This window comes from Capricornis sumatraensis, chromosome 3 (assembly GCF_032405125.1).
Source record: "Capricornis sumatraensis isolate serow.1 chromosome 3, serow.2, whole genome shotgun sequence".
Taxonomy (NCBI): Eukaryota; Metazoa; Chordata; class Mammalia; order Artiodactyla; family Bovidae; genus Capricornis; species Capricornis sumatraensis.
In genome coordinates, this window is record NC_091071.1 from 40,735,899 (window position 1) to 40,754,502 (window position 18,604).

The window sequence follows — 18,604 nt, forward strand, 5'->3', positions numbered from 1 at the left end:
TCGGCTCCGCCCCGCCCCACCAGGTGAGCCTGCTCCTGTTCGCCGTGTACTTCTCGGCGGCCGAGGTGCGCGCCTGGCGCAGGGAGGGGCGCGCGCGCGCCACGAGGGCTGGAACCTGGGCGCGGTGGCTGCTGGTGGCGCTGACGGCTGCCGCGGCGCTGGTGCGCTTGGCCCAGCTGGGCGCCGCCGACCGCCAGTGGACCCGCTTCCTGCGCCGCCGCCCACGCCGCTTCACCAGCTTCGAACAGGTGGCCCAGCTGAGCGCCGCGGCTCGCGGCCTGGCCGCCTCGCTGCTCTTCCTGCTCTTGGTCAAGGTGAGGGCTGAGCCGGTGGGTCGGGGCGGCTTGGCAGGGTTAGTCGGCTGACGCCCTTTGTCCGCAGGCCGCCCAGCAGCTGCGCTTTGTGCGCCAGTGGTCGGTTTTCGGCAAGACGCTGTGCCGGGCGCTGCCGGAGCTCGCGGGGGCAGCCTTAGGCCTGGTGGTACTCGCCGCAGCCTACGCGCAGCTTGCTGTCCTGGTAGGTCCGGACGGGGCCGTGGGAGGGTGGCTGAGCCCGGGCCCGCCCCTCACTTGTGCTCCCTCTCCCGCAGTTGGTTTCCTCCTGTGTGGACTCGTTTCGGAGCGCTGCCCAGGCCCTCCTGGTGCTGTGCCCCGGGACCGGGGTTCCTGCCCTGTGCCCTGCGGAGTCCTGGCGCCTGTCCCCCATGCTGTGCACGGGGCTCTGGGCTCTGCGTCTGTTGGGGGCCCTGAGGCTGGGGTCTGTTCTTCTGCGGTGGCGGTACCACACTCTGCGTGGGGAGCTGTACCGCCCTGCCTGGGAGCCGCAGGACTACGAGATGGTGGAGCTGTTCCTGCGCCGCCTGCGCCTCTGGATGGGCTTCAGCAAGGTCAAGGAGGTGGGTACGGCCCAGGGGGGGAGAGGGACGCACCCTGGGCCCAGCGGAGCCCAGGGCGCAGCCGGACTGACCGAGCCCCTGTGCCGCCCCCAGTTTCGCCACAAAGTCCGCTTTGAAGGGATGGAGCCGCTGCCCTCCCGCTCATCCCGGGGCTCCAAGGCTTCTCCAGACGTTCCCCCACCCAGCGGCGACTCTGACGCCTCCCGTCTCTCCACCTCCTCCAGCCAGCTGGAGGGGCTGAGCTTGGGCCTGGGCCGGCCGGGACCTCGAGAGCTGGAGCCCGAGCCTTCCCGCCTCCATGCTGTATTTGAGGCCCTACTCACCCAGTTTGATCGGCTCAACCAGGCCACAGAGGACGTCTACCAGCTGGAGCGGCGGCTGCAGCGCCTGCACGGCCGCAGGAGCAGTGCGCCTCTGGCCTCCCCGCCCCCCAGCCCTCCACCAGGCCTGCAGCCCATCCTGCCCAGCCGCCTTGCCCGGGCCAGTCGAGGCATCGGCCTGGCTACAGGCCCCAGCAGAGCATCACTGAGGGCCAAAAACAAGATCCATCCCAGCAGCTCTTAGTGCCAGGGCCTCTGGGCTCCCCTCTCCCCAGGGCGCACCTGTGGCTCCCCTCTGGCCCCTCGGAGCCAGAGCAGACACCGCTCAGTATTATCACTTTCTGCCACCCTCAGTCACGGGCCAGGCAGAACAGCTGCACGCAGGTCCCCAGAGAGCAGGCAGGCTCTGTGGGCTTCAGCACTTTACAGAGGCCACGTGGCCAGCTTGGACCCAGGGTCCCCTCTCATTCCTGTGGGAGGACACAGCAGTGCTGGACGAGTGCCCGGCCTCAGACGCTATTTATTTCCCGATTCCTCAGGTACAGCGGGCTGTGCCCGGCCCCCCTCCTGGCTGATGTCTCCCCTGCCAAGCCCCCAGGCTCTGGGGAGGGGCCCGCACTCCTGTCGTCCTCCCCTAAGTTATTACCTTCTCCGTCCCTACTCAGTGCACTTGCCTTCAGCTGCCGCCATGTGTCTGTTGTAATTTATGTGGGGTTAAAATGTATATATTTTTGTACGTCGCTTTATCTTTCAATACAGCCAAGGGATCTGGTGGCTGAAGCAGCCTGTGCCCACTGTCACCTACATTGAAGGGGAGCTGGGACCACCAGTGCTGTCCTTCCCTCCCCAGACACCTGCCTGCCCAGCGAGAGGAGCAGCAGCTGCTTCTCAGATCCAAGTCTGGCCTTGGCAGGTGCTGGGCAGAAAGGGCTGTTGGAGGGGAAACCCCCCCTAGGCCGGCCTCGCCACCACCGTGGCCTTAGCCTCCTGTCTAGGCCTGCTGGTGTCGGGTCTGGGTGAGGGCTGGGACCCTAGAGCTGGTAGGGGAAGATCTCTGCCCGGGGGCTGGCTCCCGGGCTCGGGGAGGTGAGTGTGATCACATATATGTGAGGCTGTCCCAAGGGCAAGGCCCCAGCAGCAGCCTGGCAGGCCCCCTCCCCACTCTATTGGACATGGCCGAAGCTACAGCCTAGATCCCACCCCCCCAACAGACGAAGTCAAATAAATGAGTTGACTGACTGTTCCGTGTCTGTGTCCACTCTTGGGTCTGTGTCTGAGTGCACAGGCCTGGGCCATGCCAGCACTTTATTTGCACAGATAAATATCACCTAGTGCTGTGGGGGCAGGGAAGGTCTGGCAGCACAGCTGCTCAAACAGCTGGAGCCCAGGATGTGTCCAGGTCAGAAAAGCCCCACGGGTCAGAGTACCCACCCTGCACAGCCTCACACAAACTCAGTGAAATCGTCCACAGAGGAGACCAGGCGCTTCCGCTGGCCCGTCTCATAGGCAGGCGTGGACTCGGCTGGGGCCTGTGCCGGAACCTTGGCATGACCAGGAGGGTGTGTCTGCATCAGGGGCAGGCTGGCGCTTGAGTAGTGGGCTTCCTCACGGATCTGGGGGCAGGGGGGCGGTGGGCTTCAGCAGCAAGTGCAGAGGGGGTGGCACATGCTCCCCAGGCTGGCCACCCCATCTCTGTGGAACACCCCCCCAGCAGCCCAGCCTCCTACCCGCTGGCGCAGCCGCTTGATGTGGCGGAGCCTGGCGATCCACTTGGAGGGGTAGATGTCGGTGGGGTTGGAGCGGCTATGGTGCACCTGCGAGGCCATCTGGGGTGGGGAGGGCGGGACGGTGAGCCCCCTACACGGGGGCACCTGCGGGCCTGACCCCCACCTCCTAGGGGCCACCTCCACTCACGTTTGCGTGCAGGGCCATCTGGCGGGCCACGAAGGGCAGGTTTCGGTCAGACACGATCTTGGCCATGCTGGTGTCCACAAGGCCCTCCATGTCTGGGGAGACACGGCGCTCATGTGGGGCTCAGCCCTGGAGCCTCTCCCCACACCCCTGCCCCCGCCCTGCCTCACCTTTCCTGCACTGCAGAGACACCAGGTTGCACTCATAATCCAGGGGCGTGATAATCACGTGGACGAAGTTGAACTGGCCCTGCTCACACGAAAGCAGGCTCACCATGGTGCCGAGGGCCTCTTTCTGCGACCCCCTCCACACTCAGCCTGGGGCCCAGACCTGCACCCGCTGCCCCGAGGCCCCCAAGCACACCTTGATGGTGCCCAACTTGAAATCCTCGCCAGAGTCATTGTAGACGATGGACACGAAGTCGTTGCCCAGGTGGCGCTTCTTGTCACAGCGGTGCTTGTCCACGTCCTTGGTGGGCATCAGGGTGGCGATGTGGAAGACCGCTGTGGGGAGGGCAGAGCTGAGCGGGGTGGGCCGGGTGGGGGTTCCCGAGGAGCGGGCCGGCGGACAGGGAGGGCACACCTTGCATGATGTCGTCATGCCAGCAGTAGGTGAACTGGCCGTCCTCACCACACACGTCCAGGCCGCCCAGGTACACCTTGTCCGGCTGGCAGTCCTTGAGCTCGATGAGCTTGCCCAGCCCTGTGAGGAACTCTGTGTACCTGTAGGAGCCGTGCTCATTGGACAGGATGGCGAGCTCGCTATTGCTCTGTGGGGAGATGAAGGCACGGTAGTACCAGTTCCCAGGCCGCCCCCAGCCACCCCCCGTCCCGGGCCCACAGGACCCCAAGGGCCTGATGCTGCTGGGGGCCAGGGGCAGGCTGACTAGTGTGCCTTGGCACAGCCCCCCTTCTGCCGTTCACCTGACCAAAAGGCAATGCAGATTCACACCCACTCTCCAGGGTGTCACCTCCCCCCACCCCTGCCCCGCTGCTCCCAATCTGCCACTGACCTGGGCCGGCTCTGTCCTCAGAAAAACCCAGAGTCCTTGGCTGCCCAATCCCCCTCACCTCCCGCCAGGCCAGCCCTTGGCCCACGGCAGCCAGGGCGCTTCTGAGACTCCGGTCGAGTCAATGCAAACCCTGTGCTGGGAACTGCCCGCCTCGAGGGGTGCCACTGCGCCCCCCATCACGTCCTGTCCCCTCGCCACCCCTGCCTGGCACTCTTCGAGTCCTCATTTCCGTTCAGAGCCACCTCCCTGGGGTCAGCGACAACCCACCCCCAAGTGCTCTGTGCTCACACCCAGCTGGTCAACCTCACTCCTGAGTCCTGTAGGGAAGAGAGCTCCATGTACACCTAACACTCTAGCAGCTCCTACAGAACCCCGCTCTGCGGAGGACAAGATTCCCACCCACAGCAGAGCGGCCACCCTCTCTGCCCAGCACCCAGGCCGCCCCTGCTAGCCCGGCAGCCTCACCTGGCCTTCTCCCACGTACAGGACCGCGATCTTGTGCGTGTCGTATGACGGGATCTGGTCAAGGAGCTGCACTGACCGTTCGAAAGACTGTAGCCACAGAGCCCAGTCTGAGCCCAGGGCAGAAAAGTCCCCTCCTCCAGCCCTGCCCAGCCAGATGCAGCCCAGTGCCTGTCCGGGAGAAGCCTCTCCTCTCGCTGGCCTCTGGGAGCTGGGCTGCAGCCCCCACTGCCCAGCTGGGGGCTCAGCCCACTGGGCACCTGCAGCCGGGCTCCAGGGGGCCCTGCAGGGGAGAGGGGACCCACCTACCTCATTAGGCAAAAGGATTGGCTTGTTGGACTCGTCACCGAAGAACGGTGAGTGGTAGAGCTGCAGGAACACAAAGCTGCGGTGGGGAGAAGACGGGTGAGGTCTCAGCCAGCAATCATAGCCCAAGGGTGAGGGGGCCAGAGCGCGGTCACCAAGGACCCTGGTCTTTGCGGCCAGCCTGCCCTGCTCAGGCCCTGCCGGTACCAGGCCCCCACGGGGGCACCAGGAGGGCGGGGCTCACCTGGGGTTGATGCCCGGCACCTTCTCGGTGTTGGAGGTCCCTGCCCGGCTCTTGAAGGCATCCCTCTCCACCCTCTTGCCCCTGCGTGACGGGGCCGAATCCGAGATGGTGTAGCCTCGGGGCCGCAGCCCACTGGGGGAGCGGGGACAGCTGGAAGGCAGGGGGCCCTCTGGCTGGGAGGGGCCCCGGCCCCGGCGTTCCTCACCCGGGGCTGACCAGGGAGCACCTTCCCCATCCAGGATCCCTGACTGCGACCGAGCCTTGGCCTCAGGGCTCAGCCGGCCAACCTCAGCCTTGTCCCCGGGGTCCCCCAGGATGTCCTGCAGGGTCTGCAGTTCAGGCGACGAGCTGGACTTGCTCAGGGGCTGAGAGGGCTGGAAGGCGAGGTCCACGGAGGCCCGGGAGCCCTCCGAGGAGACCACCCGCTCGATGGGGATGCCCCCAGGAGGCAACTCCTCGGCATGGAATGACTTCTCCTCCTGGCTGGAGGTGGAAGATGACTGGGAAGAATGGATCCAAAGGAAACACTCACCAGGAGGCACTGCAGAGCCCACCCAGGTTTACCTAGAGAAATAAGGCCCCACCCATCCCCAGCCAGGGCCTCAGAGCGGCCAGCACGGAGCTAGTGGTTCCCCTTCCCCAAAAGCACTTCTCGTGCCCTTCGCTCAGCAGCTGAGCCAAGGCCCCAGGCTACAGGATGCTGGCGTGGAGGGGCTACAGCCCCGGGCAGACCACTGCAGGGAACCCCAAGCTGCCCCACAACAGGGATATGCACAGGGATGGGGGGGGTGGTGGAAGTGCAGAGCAAACCAGCCTATAGCGGCTCAGCCCCACCATACCCCCAGCAGGGGGTGACACCTACAGGCCCCTCAGGCGGTTCCCCCGACTGCACTCACCCTGCTGAAAGCGTCGCTGCGCCCACAGCGCCCATCGGAGCCCAGTGTTGCCTCAAAGTCTTCCAACTCAGGAGGCTCTGCAGACAAACTGGCCTCGCCTGGACCTCCCTCCTCCAGGACTACCGCGGAATCTGGAAGGACACAGACGTGCTGCTGGGTGTGGCCCGTCCAGGACTCACGTGGCCTCAGGGCACCGGGTTTCCCCATGAGAGGGCACAGTGGCTCCCCAGCAGGGCCTGGCCCAAGGCTCTCCTGCTGGGGGCTCTGAGCCACCCCCTCCCATCGAGCCAGCTGGAGAAGGACACTTGAGTGCCCTGCACAAGGGGTCTCTTCATGGGCTCCCAGGGGTCAAGATGGGGGGCACCTGGCCCCTTGGGGTGGATCCCAGCATCCACAGAAGCTGTCCCTGTAGCTCTCCCGGGGAGCTCCCCAGGCAAGGCAGGTGGGAAAGGACAGATGGGACCCCTTTGCAGAAGCCCCTGCCTGAGACAGGCCCCGGCCCAGAGGAGGGGCCTCGAACAGCCCTCAGGAGCCGGGAGAATTCCGAGCTCCTCCCTGCCAGGCCCAAGGGAGAGACAAGTGAGGGGCCCCGTGTGCACATGGGCTCTGAAGTGTTCCGGAGGGTGGAGGCTGGCCTGCTGAGTCCATACCGACCCAGAGCCAGGCAGCTGAGGGAGCATGACCCCAAGCCAGGTTTCCTGTGCCAGCACCAGGGCGAGGGACTGAGAAGAAGCGACCGAGTCAGCGCAGCCCCGCACTGTGCAGTGTGTTTGCCGCCTCGAGAAGCCCTGCCGTGCCCGCCCCGAGCCAGTCCTGCCCATGTGGGGGACCAGGGCGGCTGGAGCGCCTGGCCAGCCACACCCTCCGGTCGGGGCCTGGGAGCAACGGGCTGCAAGCCAGCCTGCAGGGCCCTCGGGCAGCCCGTGTGTACGGCAGACACACCCCATTTGTGGGCTCACAAGGCCCGTCAGCACCAGAGCCAGGGCAGGGGAGCTCTGTCCTCCGCTGGCCTCTGGGGTGCAGTCGCCCAGGTCACCCCCTCAAGCTGAAGACGGGGTTGAGAGGGCCTGACAGGCTTGGGAACAACTCAGGCACAAAGGGCACAAGGCAGTGGGGGTTCCCGCTGACAAAGCACAGGCATCCTGCACCGATGTTCTCCTGCGAGTCGGGGATGGCTCCCTGAGGCGATGAGAGGCTCAGACGGGGTCGGGGAGGGGTGACCGGAGGAAGGACGATGACACAGCATCTACGAGGCAGAGCGGCGCTCTGCAGCAAATACCGCTTTCCTTAAAGAGCGTATGAATACCTGCCCAGGAAATGCTCCTGTGCAGCTTTCCTTGGCACCTGGACTGGCACAGGGAGGAGAAAGAGGCCACTGCAAGGGAAACCGTGAGCGGCCCGTCAGCAGGAAGAAGGCCACGCACAGCCGAGCAGAGAGGACAGGCACCGCCGGTCCTGCAAGGACCCGAGCCTGGGGAGAGAGAGGGGCGGCCAGCAGCCGGCGCGCACGCCAGCGCTCCCAGCTGCTCAGGCACACGCCGGGGACAGGAGTGCGCCTCTCCTCCTTACGAGCGGTCACCCGGCCACAGGGAAGTGGGGAGGAGGGCAGCGCAGGCGCAGACAGGCACAGGTGAGCTTGGCGCGTCCACACCCACACCCCAGCAGCAGGAGCGCCGGGTGCCCGAGGAGAGTGCAGAGCAAGACCCGTGTCCACCCCACGAGCAGGGCCAGCTGAGCGGGGCCTCGAGCCACCGATTCATGGCACGTCTCCAAAGGAAGTTCCCCCAGGAGCAGGCCCTGCTCTCAAGAGCCAGGTCTGCAAATTAGTGTGCCCTGCGTGCAGCCGACCTCCTCAGCACCCAAGGCTGGCAGTGCCAAGACGGCCTGGGACCCCACACGGGCATCCGCCCTCAGACGGGGCGCACAGGCAGACGGGGGCCAGCGCTCACCTGTGTTGGAGCGTGGGGGCGGGGATGGCTTGGCCGAGCCGGCCGCCGGCACTGACAGCGACTTGTACAGGGCTGTGTCGCGGCGTTCCTTGAAGCGCTCGGCAGCCATGAGGGCATTGGACAGCTCCTGCAGCGGCATGCTGTTGATGTCCGAGGAGAAGGGGCTGAGCGGGTTCTCCAGGCTCATCAGCCAGCTGGTGTTCCCTGCGGGGCGGGCTCAGGGCTCAGCACAGCACCCCCAGCAGCCCTGCCCTCTGCCCTCCCTGGGCAGCCCTGGCTGTGCCCTCCTCTGCTCTGACCAGAATCCATACGACAAAGGACGACTAAGACATAGAGGGATGACTGTGTAAGGACCCGGCGAGAAGACAGCCACAGGAGAAACAAGCCCGTCCACAGCCCTGACGCTCGGCTCGCAGGCCAGGAGGCAGGAGATCCTGTGGTTACAGCCGCCCAGCTGGCAGGGCTTTGCTGTGGCATCCTGAGCAGACCAGCCGCCACCCGGCCCTCATGTCCACCCCTGGGGACTCAGCTCAAGGTGACCTCCCGACTGGCCGCCACCAGCTCCCGCGTGTCCAGAGCGCTGCGTCACTGTGCACGCCACATGCTGACAGCAGCCCAGGCCGGCAGAGCGTGGGCCCACCCCTGGGTACCTGTGGGCCTGCGGACCAGGATCTCCGCCCAGCCCTGGGTCAGCAGGGGCACGTAAGCAGCCAGGTTTGTCTTCTCCTTCTGCGCTGGGAGCGGGCTGCCAGCTGAGGCCTTCTCGGGCTGGCCGGCTGGAGCAGTCTGGGAGCCCAGGGATGTAGGGCTGCCAGGGAAGTGGCAGGCTGGAGCGTCCAAGGCACCCACACGAAGGCCATGGCCCCCTGAGGAGGAGGAGAGGCGAGGGCTGGTGACCACCACCGCTTGGCCCAACAGGCCTGGCTGCTCCAGCGGGGGCCCAGGCTGCCAAACTCCAAGCTGGGGCCCAGGCAGCCTGGCCCTCCCCAGGCATGGCCCTTGGACAGTGTCGAGTTAGCCTTGGTAGACCCAGGACAGCAGGCAAGGGCCCCAGAATCCCCTAGTCAGACCATGGATCATTTAAATGACACCAGAGAAAGCCCCAGGGGTGGGCTGGACTGATGGCTCATAGCTGCGCAGAAGCAGCGGCCCCTCCTCGCCCGGTGGGGAGGGCTTGCAGACAGCAGGAGTTCCTCAGAGTCGGGGTCAGGTCTGAACAGACTGCCCTGCGCCGCGGCTCCCGGGCCTTTCTGGGCCTCGCAGAGACCCTGTGGGGGAGGCAGGGTGGGGCGGAGGCTCACCGGACATGGAACGGACCCGGTCCCGGGCTCCGTGGTACACCTGCTGCCCAGCTTGGGACTCCAGCTTGGCGGGGGCCTCCTTTGTCTGTCTCACGTGCACGCTGGGGTCAGAGCTGAGGACAGAAGGTCCCCAGAGTGTGACTGAGGTAGTTCATGGGCTCAGGTGATCTGACACTCTCACGCAGGCGTGGGCTCAGGATGGAGGCCAGGCAGACAGAGGCAGAAAGCAGTGGTCACCTCAACTCCGGGCCGCCCTGGAGCTCTCCCGAGTCCAGGCCTAGCAGTGACCGGGTCCCGGTCCCCACGCTCGTCGTCACGGTGACAAGCTTGTTCCCAACCAGCCAGGTTTTGGTCCTGCCACCAGCCAGGAGGAACTCTCCTACAGGGGACCTGAAAGCACAGGAGTCGGTCAACACCTCACTGGGTGGGCGCCCTGAACGGCCAAGGCGCCCCCATATCACTCCTGAGGCCGCTCAGACCGAATGCAGTCACAGAAGAGTACAGCCCCGCCCCGTCCTGGAGCTGACTCACACCTCTTGGGGACTGCCGTGAAATTGGAGAACACGTATCTGGCCATCATGTCCAGACACGTCTCTGTGAGCTCCAGGTGGAGGTTTTTCAAGTTGTCGTCGGCCTGGGCCATCGAGTTCTCATCTGCAGACCCCAAGCTGGCGCTCGTGAGAGAGGTCTGAATCCTGCTGGAAGAGGAGCCATGGCAAGGTCAGGTGCCGGCAGGGGCCTAGCTGTCTACCACAGGGGCCAAAGCTCAAGGCATGCAGGTGCGGAGAGGGCCACGCTCAGAAAGACCCCGCAGGGCATGTGGCCCATCGAACTACAGCTTGGCAAAGACTGGACACACCGCCCTGGGGGCAGGCAGACAGGGGCTCATGGAGAGACCCAGGCCAGCTCGTCGGAGCAGAGTCCTCAGAGACGGGGAGAGAGGCTGGCCCCTCACCGAAACACAGGAGAATTAGGTGACCCCTTTGTGGCAGAACAGTGGAGTCATGCACAGACGCGGAGACCACGGGACACAGACAAAGACTGCATTCTGCCCCCAGGCCCTCCCATGGAGGACGGGCAGGGTCTGGGTCCCATGTGAGGCTCTGCATTCACCCCCACACTTGGCCACCGAACCCTGCCCCGTGACCAGGAGGAGGGGTATGTGCAGGTCTCACTCCAATACAAATTTCACACCCCCATGGCTCAGTTTTGCTTGTAAGTTATTGAAAACAGGGCTCCGCAGCCCTGACTCCCATCCAGGTCAAACCCCACTCAGGGAAGCCAGGCTCAGGCTGGGGCCCGAGCCAGGCATCAGCGAGGGGCTGGGTCTCCGAGCTGTGGGATGCTGAGGCCTGAGGGGGCTTCCAGGTGAGAAGACAGTATAGCCTGGCCCATGGGCATGAAGCAGTGAACCCAACCCCTTAAGAGCCCCAAGACACAGCAGGGGAAGTGACAAGGCCGCACCCCTGGGGAGGTCAGGCCTTCCGCGCCTGGCCCCTTGCAGGCTGGCCCCCGGCCCACTGCCCTACACAGAAGCCCCCGTTCCCTCTCACCTGCTACAGAAAACAGACCTTTCCCAAAGGAAAAAGTCAAGAAGAAAGCCCACTCAAGAGAATGTGAGAGAAAAGCCAAACCCTGGAGTGTGTCCTCAGGTGACCGGCATGGGTGTGGCTTTAGTTTACAAAAGCCCCTGACCTCCAGGACAGGCCTATGGGCGCTGCCACTGGACACCAGCTGCCTCACAAAGGTCATCCCGCTTCGGGCCCCCAGGCCAGCCTCTGAGGACGCCGTGCAGCTAGCCCACGCTAGTTTGAGGCCAGGTGACAGAATGCAACCTTTCCAGCCCTCTCCACCAGGCTCCCCGCCCCAGAGCCCCGGGCACACGGCCCAAGGGCTGCCAGGCGGGCTCTCCTCCACTCTGGCCGGGGAGGGCATGGGCAGGTGATGAGGTCATGCAAGCAGCCCCATGCACCACCACCCGGGTGCTCCCGCCTGGCAGCGCCACTCACAGGCCCAGCTCCAGGGTCCGAGCCCCCCGCCCGACAGAGCCCACTACCTGCGGACCACATGTTCAGACACACTGATGCTGCGGCACCGGAAGGCATCGGCTGCAGAGCTCTCCTTGAGTTCTTTCACGGGTGGAGAGTTATTCAAGCCTTGTTTGGGGGGTCTGGCTATCCTCAAACTACCAGGTGAGGAAGGAAGGCCCAAGCCCCAGAGAGCCCAGCTCCCGGCAGGGAGGACAAGCCATTGGAGGGATGAGGAGGAAAGGTCACAGGCCACAGGGTCAGGATGGAGAGCCCGCGGGTGAGATGAACAAAAAACCATGCCAGAGGCCAGTTAGCAGGGGGAGAAACAGAAAACAAAAACGCATGAAAATACATTGCGTAAACATGACGGCAAAAAAGTAAGGTTTCACGCATGATACTAAAACAAAGAACATCAGTGCAAATTAAACGTGTGTGGACCACACCGCACGGCAGATTCCAGGCTGTGCTGACCAGGTGTCCCGCCCCCCTGCTCGGGACCAGCTGCTGGGGCCCTGAGGGGCATAGCTCCAGAAAAGGCCAGTTCTAACCGCAGGCCCAGCCCCAGCCGCTGGGACCCTGAGAGAACAGCCTCTGACTCAGGTCACACTGACTTCTGGAAAATGCCGTATTCCCACCAGGAAGAGCCAGGAAAGCTGGACCGGAAGGAGGGGGGGCGGGACGGGGGCGGGCAGCCGTTCAAATGGAATGCAAAACAAGAACACGAGGCCTAGCACGGCTCTTCTCAGATTTGGCGAAAGCAGCTGAGATGAAGAGCGTGTCCCTGGTTGGCAGTGGGCTGGGAGAGAGCTTGGGGGAGCAGGCCACCGCGGTCTGAGGCTCCAGGCTGGGTGTGGGCTTCTCAGGAGTCAACCCTGGGCTCATTCGGTGGAGTCAGCCCCAAATCCAGATGCCCTAGAACTACCTGGCACCCCAATCTCCAGCTCGGCGAGTCTGTACTCGCCCACCATCCAGGCAGGACCAGCCAGGATCCAGCATGCAGGCTCAGCCACACTGAGGCCCCAGGGGGCAAAGGCCTCTCCAGCCTTCTGGGGCCGCCTGCCTCCCGAGCCCAGGGCACCTGGCGCTCAGCACGGCTGCAGAGGGCTCGCCCTCAGCCACAGCCTGTCTCCATTCTGTGGCCTGGGGCAGCCAGGCAGCCCCGGCCTCCTCACCATGCGGCCCCACTGGCAGGCCTGCCCTGCTCACACAGGCCCCGCACCTCTTGGGCCTCTCGTTGAGACTGGTGCTCCGCGCTCTGAAGCTGTCCTTCTCGGGAGTGTCATCAAAAGACAGGAGGACGTTGGAGCGCAGACCCTGACAGAGAGGAGTGGAGCTGAGCCACAGGCCAGGAGGCGCCCACAGGTTTTCTCCCGCTGCCCCTGCCAGGGCCACCCAGGGACCCCGTGAGCCTGGGGCAAGCCACAGGCCCAGGACATGGGCGGCCACAAGTTGTGCCCCAGAGGTGCCCACCTCCCCTCCCACTGGTCACCCTGCTCCAGCCGTGGATGGCCAACAGCCTCGCCGGCTCACCTTGGTGATGTAAGGAACAAAGTCCTTCCGGAAGGGCAGGCGGCACCTGATGAACCACATGGCTATGACGTGATGGGCCAGGCACACGATATACTGATTGAACCTGCCGAGGAGAAAAGGAGGTGCTGGCAGCCCGGGGAGGGACCCAGGGAAATGTGCCGGACAGAGGGCGGCAGGTCAGAGGCGCCAAGACCAAGCAGGCCTTCTCTGCCCAAAGGCCTGGCCTCCGGTGAGCAGAGGCCTCCAGCTGGCCTGGGCCACACCGAGGAGGAGGAGGCCTGCAGGGACATATGGCCAGCACTTACTTGGAGGGGTTGGTATATGGCAGGGAGATGGCAAACACGCTGGCATACTGCTCTGCTGCGAAGTTCCTGTAGAGGTGAGGCAGCCTGGCCAGAGCTGCAACAAGCAGAGCCAGTGAGAGGCCCGGTGGCTGGGCAGACACGCGCACAGCCACAGCAGGGCTGGGCACCAGTGCCCTGTGCCGTGTATCCAGAGCCAGCCTCACTGCTCGGACCCGAGAGGGCAGCCAAGGAGCGAAAGCGGGCGCCCGGACATGGCCCTGGGTCTTGGTTCCAAGGGCTGCAAACAACGGGCCCCTGGCTCCATACAGACTCACTTTATGTCCTGTGAGCTACAAATGCTTTCCATCTTTACAAAACGTTGTAAACAAACAGAACATGCAGTCATGGCTGGTCCCAGGTGGCCTTTTACAGAAGCAAAGCCCTGCCCTGCTCCTGCTGTCCACATGGCCAAGGCCTGCTAAGGGCCAGATACCCAGGGACACTGGGAAGGAAGGGGCGACCCAGGCACCCCCAGCTCCTGGACACCCCAGCCTGAGAGGCGAGAGGCTCTCCGAGCTGTGGCTGTGCTGAGGGGACAAAGGGAAGGCTGAGAGCCGGGCAAGCACAGGGCCCAGGGCCAGCCAACGGGCAGCTTCTGGCCACTGACCCTGAGGGGCCAGGAGGGAAAGCCCTCAAGCATGGGGGGTGGAGGATGCAAAGGCCCTGAGGCAGCAGAGGGGGTCAATGGGGCACAGCACACCTACCTGCAGCAAGGGGAGGTGAGAGTTGGGAAAGGTTATTTCAGGCAAGGCGCAGCCCCAGACTCGAGAGCCCACCCTGCTGACACCCATCCCAGCACACACGGGCGCGGGCACAGACACATACTGGACAGGAACTCGAGGAGCGGGATGGCCATGCTGGCCGTGGCTGAGATGTGTGTGAGCTTCACGACCAGGACAGGCAGCGCCTTGAGGATGACGTCAGGCATCTCCACGCTGCATACAGCCAGGGCCACCACACACTGGCTGGCACAGCGGTAGATGAGGCCTTGCTCCAGGCAGTACACCATCTCCCGCTGTGGACGGCACGATGACTCACACCAGGCCCATCACAGGCTGGCCCGCGCCCCTGCCCCGTCCAGAGAGCCCCTCTGGGTAGCCAGGGCCCAGTCTCTCCGCCTCCACCCTAGAGGGGAAAGCCAAGGGCCTATCCCAGGTCTCAGGGCCCCCAAGCGGCAGCACCACCAGCAGCTAAGCCCCCCAAGCCCAGTGGACAGCGAGGCCTCCCTGACACCTCCCCATGTGCCCCCAGCCCAATCCAGAGCCAGGACACGCTGGGCTCAACTCCCTGGGCTCTCGAATCCCCAGCTGTCTGCCACGGCGAGGTGGCTGGGCCCACATCCACCCTGGGCCGAGTTCCCAGGAGACAAGTGCCGGCTCAGGCCACAGCCTCAGGGCAAACCATCTGGGCCCTGAGTGCTTCTGACATCCCACAGCCAGCTCCCCGACCCCCAGTAACACTCTGGGCCTCATGGGTCCTTGGGAAACCTTCAGCCCAGTATGGCCAGCTACCCCAGGAGTGCAGCCATGAAAACCAGGCCAGGCCACACAGGAGGAGCTGAGGCTCACGATCCCCAGGAGTGCGAGTGGGCAGTGAGCCCCCGGCAGCGCTGACCGGGAGCGTGGGCTCAGGGCCCACACGGTCCTTGTCCAGCGCCGCGCCTCGCCTTGCCCTGACTTCCAAGCACTTCTGCTCCCTGCTCAATAAGGGCAGGGTGACAAAGACAAGTGTCGGGAGCTTAAAGAATGAGGCTCCTTGCAGGCCTTGTACCCAGCAGTGTGGAACTGAGGAGACAAGCTTTACCATGCGTGCTTGTTGCTCCTGATGACAGATATGGAAACAGAGAGAAGCAGGGGCCCTCAGCCTGGCCACCCTGCCTCTCCACACACGCCCAGGTCAGTAAAGAGGCTGAGCACCTACCCTAAAGCTGGAGCAAGGGCAAGCCAAGCGATGCTCCTTAAAAAGAAAACGGGGCTGCATTGGCAGAGCATATTTAAGCACTGCATAAGCCCACACCCGGAGAGAACTCGGGAGCACCAGGGAGTCCAAACGTCCGTGGTTCTAGGCTGGGTCAGCCCTTGCCTGCAGTGGCCCCAGAGGGAACAAAACCAGCTGCCCTCGCCCTGGCCCAGCACCAGGTTATAAGGAAGACACTGGCCCACTCTGACTGAGGCCAGCGTCCTGTCCCTCTCCCGCCTGGTACCTGTCTGGTTTTGTCCAAGTAGTTATGATAAGAGATCAGGGCTGTCAGCACGGGAACCACAGCAAGATGCAGGTCGGTCCTGGAGAAGCCTTCTGGGGTGCCTCGGAGCCGCTCCAGGGTCTTGGGACCTGAAAGCTAACAGCCACGGCCCAGATGTGAAGCTCTGTCGACAGAGAGATCAGGCCAGGTGGCCAGGGACCCAGGCAGGCCCCTGAGAATGGAGGCCCAGCGGGAGGATGGGCCAAAGGCCTGGGACCCTCCTATTGCCCTTTCTAACCAGCAGTCTGCTTTCTCAGAGCAGCGGGAGGACACCTGCGGACCTGCTAGGGAGACAGGAAATGGGATGCCTATATCACGGAGCTCCTTGGAGGAGCAGGGAGGAGTCAGGACCCCATCTGGGCCTGCGAGCTCGGCCCTTCACTGAGGCCCCTGATCCCCCACCGGTGAGCAGGGACGGGACGATGGGGTCCTGGAGGCCCCTGCTGCGCTCCAGCCAGGGACGAGTCTCTGAGGCAAACTTGTTTGTGCTACATGTGGCCCCGCCCACCTCCCAGGCTCCGTGGACCAGGGGGAGGGCCAGAGTGGAAGGCGCACCATGGAGCAGAGGGCGGCGGACAGCTGGTCGACGCTGCACGGGGAGGTGAAGATGAGGACCTTATAGCGCAGCGACTCGGGCAGCTTGCTGAGCACCAGCTTCAGCACCTTCCAGTCGGTCTCCTGCAGCAACAGGAGACGGGTCTCAGGGCTGGGAGCTCCGTCTGGGCAGCAGCAGGGCTCGGACCTGCTCTCCTGCATGACCTGGCCCTGTGTCCCTGCAGCTCGCACTTGGAGGGTCAGTCCTGGACCGTGGGCACTGCCTCCAGACGCCAAGTGGGCGGGAGGCCCGGCTACACCTCCAGTGCAGGCAACTTACCCACCGCACCGCCAGGCCTGGCTCCCTCCTGCTGCTGGAATCTCCCGCCTTCCAAGACTGCCCTCACCCACTCCCTCACACCTCACAACATAAAATGCCTCCAGCCCCACTGGCTAGTCAGAGCCTCCATGGAGGCACGCCCCACCCTACAATCCAGCTGTTTGTCCACACCTTTCACTCTTGTACCACAACCACTTCCCAGAGGCAGAAGGTCTCCTGGGCTCCACACCCAGCTTCCAGGGACACACTGCCCACGGCAGGCACTCAGCACTCCGCTATGGAACCACTGAGGGCCCTCAGACTTGAGCACCCGCCATGGTCACCACGGGGAAGAGCTGAGTGCCTGGGGAGAACCCAGAAAGCTCGGTCTGACCCAGTGTCGCTGGGAGCCCAGCCTCTCACCTGCTTCAGACACTGCAGCAGAACACGGAAGAGCAGGGAGTAGGGCAGGGAGCCGAGGCGCGCAGCAGGGCCCGCGGGGGCGGGGCCAGGGGGCCCGGCAGGCGGGGACAGCGGCCCCCCGGCCTTCTTCTCGGAGCTCCTCTCTGTCTCCCTGTGGGAGTGAGCGGGAGATGCGCTGAGGCCAGAGCTCCCTCTCCAGCAGGCTAAGGATGGACGCAGGCCCCGAGCTGCAACCAGGGCTACCTGCCAAGCCCTCTGGAGCCATCCCCTGCCCCAGAGCCAGCCGCCACCCCGCCCCGGGCCCTGGACGTACAGGTAGTCACAGACGCAGTAGGGGCTGAACCTCACGAGCCCGTCTTTGCTGGGCAGGCCCAGGCGGTGCAGTGAGTCGGCCCGCAGCTGCAGCAGGAAGTCGAAGGCCTGCGGAAAGCGGGCGGCGTGGTCCAACAGAGCAGGACACGGCCGCCCGACCACGCAGACTCTCGGCAGGGGAGGCCACCCCAACAGCAAACCCACCCCAATGTCACAGCACCCGCGGCCTCCCCATAGGGCTGGTGATCCCCACAAGAGCTGGGCAACACCTGCCTCTCACCCGGGGCAGTGGGTCAGGGAACGGATGCCTGGCATCTGGCCAGGCAGCAACATATGGCCCGGGGTACTGACAGCAGAGCTCTGCTCAGGACACCCTCGCCCCCCAAACACAGAAGGCCGTCTCCTCAGGCGGATGCTCCATGAGGGACAGGGCTCCCATCCCAGCGACCTCTGCTCACCCTGCCGCCAGCTCCCCAGGCAGAAGCTCGAGCCAGGGTGCCCCGCCCTGCCCTCCAGCACCAGGCTCTGGGGCACCAGGCCCCCCTGGAAGTCAGGGCAACTCCCGCTCTCCACCCCCATCTCAGAACCCCACGTGACTGAGAGGCGCACAGACCACAGGCTAGGGAAGCAGCAGCCTCAGCTGGCGCGAGGGGGGGGGGGTCTGCTGCAGACCCCCAGGGCCCGCCACCCCTCCAGCCAGTGGGTGCTGGGCGCCCCGGCACACACCTGCAGACGGATGCTGCTGGCAATGGGCAGGGTGTAGCTGTGCTTGTAGTGGAGCTGAATGTGGCTGACCAGCGTCTCATACACACGTGTGGCATGGCTGGCGGGCAGGGCATAGAGCTTGGTCTGCAGAGAGAGTGCCGGTCACAGCGAGGGCAGGAGGCTGAGATGCAGCCAGGGAGCCAGCACCGTGGTGTCCGGGGGAGCAGCCCGGCAGGCACCAAGATAACTGGCCACACCCACCGCCCTTTAAAACGGAAAAACCCTGCGAGCCACCAACGCCACTCAGGGGCTTCCTTCCACAGGTACTGCCCCTCATGTCCCCCCCTTGGTGAAGGCGAAACATCAGAGACAAGTCATGTGTCTGTGTTGTCAAAGGGAATCAGATAGGAAATGAGGGAAACTGCCCGATGGCACAGCCACGTGCGGCAGGACCCATGTGCACTGACAGCACCTTCTCAACACCACGAGGTGAAGCAGGAGGACCTGGGGGTGGGGGCCACCCTGCATGGCAGGAGGTGTGTGTGCCCAGTGCGGCCCATGAAGGGGGCTGTCCCCTCGCGGTGGGACGGTCGTCCCCACCCCCTCCACAAGGTCAAGGAAACCTCCCTAAGAGGCGAGACCTGAGGGGGTGGGCAGGCAGATGGCGCTCAGGGCTGCCAGCAGCCTGGTTTGGGGGAAGGGGTCAGGGGTTACGGGGAGGGGGCTGCGGTCCCCTCTGTGGTACTCTAAGTCTTGGAGAAGACTTAAAACATATATCACTGTACAGACACACACACACACACATACACACACAGACACACATACACACAGAGACACACACACGCATGCACACACACACACACTTGACA

General features: G+C 64.5%; 2 protein-coding genes across 7 annotated transcripts in view; one reads left to right on the top strand and one right to left on the bottom strand.

The window, feature by feature from the left end:
• The window catches only part of PKD1 (polycystin 1, transient receptor potential channel interacting), a 38,871-nt gene extending 36,458 nt beyond the window's left edge, over positions 1-2,413 (top strand). The window contains exons 43-46 of the mRNA XM_068967134.1: positions 24-314; positions 382-516; positions 590-895; positions 989-2,413. Coding sequence (XP_068823235.1) covers positions 24-314; positions 382-516; positions 590-895; positions 989-1,459 — 1,203 coding nt within the window. The 3' untranslated portion in view covers positions 1,460-2,413. The remainder of the gene's footprint in view (positions 1-23; positions 315-381; positions 517-589; positions 896-988) is intronic.
• Positions 2,414-2,483: 70 nt separating this feature from the next.
• TSC2 (TSC complex subunit 2) overlaps positions 2,484-18,604 on the bottom strand; it is a 30,805-nt gene continuing 14,684 nt past the window's right edge. For 2 of the 6 annotated variants that reach the window (XM_068968690.1, XM_068968689.1), the window contains 25 exons: positions 17,757-17,879; positions 17,032-17,138; positions 16,719-16,869; positions 15,998-16,120; positions 15,404-15,538; positions 14,026-14,215; positions 13,162-13,255; positions 12,857-12,959; positions 12,546-12,640; positions 11,353-11,481; positions 9,830-9,994; positions 9,534-9,686; positions 9,297-9,409; positions 8,646-8,861; positions 7,996-8,199; positions 6,047-6,177; positions 5,151-5,650; positions 4,910-4,985; positions 4,604-4,690; positions 3,709-3,895; positions 3,490-3,629; positions 3,297-3,375; positions 3,130-3,221; positions 2,943-3,041; positions 2,484-2,828 (listed from right to left, as the gene is read on the bottom strand). In XM_068968690.1, the coding sequence (XP_068824791.1) occupies positions 2,658-2,828; positions 2,943-3,041; positions 3,130-3,221; positions 3,297-3,375; positions 3,490-3,629; positions 3,709-3,895; positions 4,604-4,690; positions 4,910-4,985; positions 5,151-5,650; positions 6,047-6,177; positions 7,996-8,199; positions 8,646-8,861; positions 9,297-9,409; positions 9,534-9,686; positions 9,830-9,994; positions 11,353-11,481; positions 12,546-12,640; positions 12,857-12,959; positions 13,162-13,255; positions 14,026-14,215; positions 15,404-15,538; positions 15,998-16,120; positions 16,719-16,869; positions 17,032-17,138; positions 17,757-17,879 (3,663 nt within the window). In that variant the 3' untranslated portion in view covers positions 2,484-2,657. Of the gene's footprint in view, positions 2,829-2,942; positions 3,042-3,129; positions 3,222-3,296; positions 3,376-3,489; positions 3,630-3,708; positions 3,896-4,603; positions 4,691-4,909; positions 4,986-5,150; positions 5,651-6,046; positions 6,178-7,352; positions 7,422-7,995; positions 8,200-8,645; positions 8,862-9,296; positions 9,410-9,533; positions 9,687-9,829; positions 9,995-11,352; positions 11,482-12,545; positions 12,641-12,856; positions 12,960-13,161; positions 13,256-14,025; positions 14,216-15,403; positions 15,539-15,997; positions 16,121-16,718; positions 16,870-17,031; positions 17,139-17,756; positions 17,880-18,604 lie in introns of all 6 variants that reach the window. The other 4 variants (XM_068968692.1, XM_068968693.1, XM_068968688.1 and 1 more) reach the window with 3 other exon arrangements.